Genomic DNA, 2,228 nt, shown 5'->3' on the forward strand with positions numbered 1-2,228 from the left:
TGGTTAAGTTTTTCTTTAGTAGGATATTGGACTATTTCAATTCCCTGAAGCTGCAAATTGGAGGTACCATTGTGACCAGGACTGGTTTTACATGAGATGATAATGAGTAGGACCAGAAGAGCAGTCCAATAACAATATAATATCATTTTTTGTGTTTTCACATATTGCTCTTTTGATGGTCACCTAAATATTCTGTTTTTGATGGGTGCTGAAGTTTTCTTGCCTTTTTGCAGTTTATCACCTTTAGAATTTCTATTTTGAAAGTTTTCTGGCAATTCAGGGAGGATATTTGTTGACTTTTGTTACCTTTTTTATGTAGGCAATCCATTTGATACTTTTTCTGATTAGTTTGTAGCCATTATAAACTGTAATTAATACGTGTGTTTGCAAATTATGTGTTATAATGTTTCTGTTGACTGTCGAAAACTATTTTTATATATCAGTCTTTACATTACTTGATTTCCAAATCAAAAGTGCAGCAAACAACGATGGGAAGAACGTGAGTGCTGAAATGAAGGCTGAGTTGTAATAATAATGACACTAGCTTTTTTTTTTGCTTTTTTTTTCTAAAATTTTTATACCATTTCTCTTCCTGAAGTGTACAAAGACATCATGTTTTTAACTTAGATTCACCATCTTAGTCATCTTTTCTTCTTCCTACAGTTTGGGTTCTATAACAGTTCCAACACCACATCACTTATCGTGGCTGTGTTTATCTGAGCTGAAAAAGATCCCAGAATCATTGGACCCAAAGGTAATTTCAGACATTTTTTTTCTTCTTTTTTTTTGTGTGTTATAATTGTATTTTCTGAAGTAGAAGTAGTATGGTGTGTCCGAACAAAAAAGGAAACTTATCATGACCCTAGTGGGAAAGTCCAGTGTTCATAGTTTCAAGCTTCATACTCAAACCAGCTTCCTTTTGAGTCAAATGCTCTTTGTTGTTAAATGAAAGTAATAGTAATGAATGGCTGTGGAAGGTATAAAATGTGAAAAGGGAGGTGCACACTCATGCTATCATACCTGATTTCACTTAGAAGAATGAAGTGACTTCATTTGTATCCTCTAGTATCCACTGGTGAAATCAATGCTGTGTGATATTTTAATGTTATATGATTTGTGGTATCCTGTTCAAATGGTTTAGTTTAAGTTAATAGAAGTGGAACAGGAAGGAGACAAGACACATTCTGAACTTTGCTCACTGTTCCTACTTCTCTTTCTCTCTTTCTTCTTTCTTTCTGTCTGTCTAATAAAGAGCATTAGCTCACTAAATGTGTGTGTGTGGAGGGGGGACATAAAGACCAGGGCTGAGCATATTCCTCTTTTTCATTCATTCAACTTTAAAAAAATTCTTATTTGTAGTTTAATTGTGGTGTTGTAGTTCTGGACAATCATATCTCATAGCCTACATAAAAAAAATATATTCCAGCTTGATATTTTGGCTCTCTAACTCTCTCACAGTTCAGGAGGAGGCCAATAGAAATTGTTACCATTCTACTGTTTTAACCTTCGTTTAGGAACCTTTCTTTTTTTTGGTGATGGTTGTCTTTAGTTATGTACTGAGCTATTTGGGAAGACTTGCATTCTTTTTTATGCAATTTTTATTCTTTCCAGCTCAAGTCAGGCATAGACAGATTAATCAAAGACGTTGACTTCCGCTTGACTTTAGCTCAGCTGAAAGATGCAGATACCAAAGTCATTCAGGTAAAACCACATGCATTAGTTTGAGAAGCTTTCTTGAATGATAAATTCAAATAATGAGTTGAGCATAGTGTTTCAATTTGGAATGTAGGTTTTTTTTGTTTTTTTTTGTAAAGTGTTTTACGGCGCTCGCAACTGCATAACTGTCCTCAGAGAAAGTTGCATTTGAAAATAGCAAAAGTTGCAAAAAGTTGCAAGAAAAATCAAGAAAAGTTGCAAGAAAAGTTGCAAGACTTGTATAGCTAAAATGTCATGGAATTATTGGAATACATTGTTGGTATGCTCATTGCAATCAAAGAAACCAAAGTGAGTTTTGTTAGATCAAACTCAAAAGTTAAATGTGAATGTCTACCGTACAAAAAAAAAAATTTTAAAAAAAAATCCCAACTGCATGGAGGTTGCATGGTGTACAAAAACAGTGTGTCCCCTGACACATGTGTCAGGTCCTTGCACTCTCGCTGACGTTGGGCAGGTGCGTGGTTTGGGGCTGTTCAAATATAATCTTACACCTTTTTGGGGATTTTTGCCCC

At 34.7% G+C, this 2,228-nt stretch overlaps 2 protein-coding genes across 2 annotated transcripts in view; one reads left to right on the forward strand and one right to left on the reverse strand.

The window, feature by feature from the left end:
- LOC101848992 (serine/threonine-protein kinase Nek2) overlaps nt 1-1,137 on the reverse strand; it is a 27,618-nt gene extending 26,481 nt beyond the window's left edge. The window contains exon 1 of the mRNA XM_005106180.3: nt 1,021-1,137. The gene's annotated coding sequence lies outside the window, so the exon portion shown is untranslated. The remainder of the gene's footprint in view (nt 1-1,020) is intronic.
- LOC101849718 (zinc finger FYVE domain-containing protein 26) overlaps nt 1-2,228 on the forward strand; it is a 61,446-nt gene that overhangs the window by 2,980 nt on the left and 56,238 nt on the right. Inside the window, exons 2-3 of the mRNA XM_035971834.1 lie at nt 664-754; nt 1,612-1,701. Of these exons, the coding sequence (XP_035827727.1) occupies nt 664-754; nt 1,612-1,701 (181 nt within the window). The remainder of the gene's footprint in view (nt 1-663; nt 755-1,611; nt 1,702-2,228) is intronic.

Source organism: Aplysia californica, unplaced genomic scaffold (genome assembly GCF_000002075.1).
Source record: "Aplysia californica isolate F4 #8 unplaced genomic scaffold, AplCal3.0 scaffold00518, whole genome shotgun sequence".
NCBI classification, from domain to species: Eukaryota; Metazoa; Mollusca; class Gastropoda; order Aplysiida; family Aplysiidae; genus Aplysia; species Aplysia californica.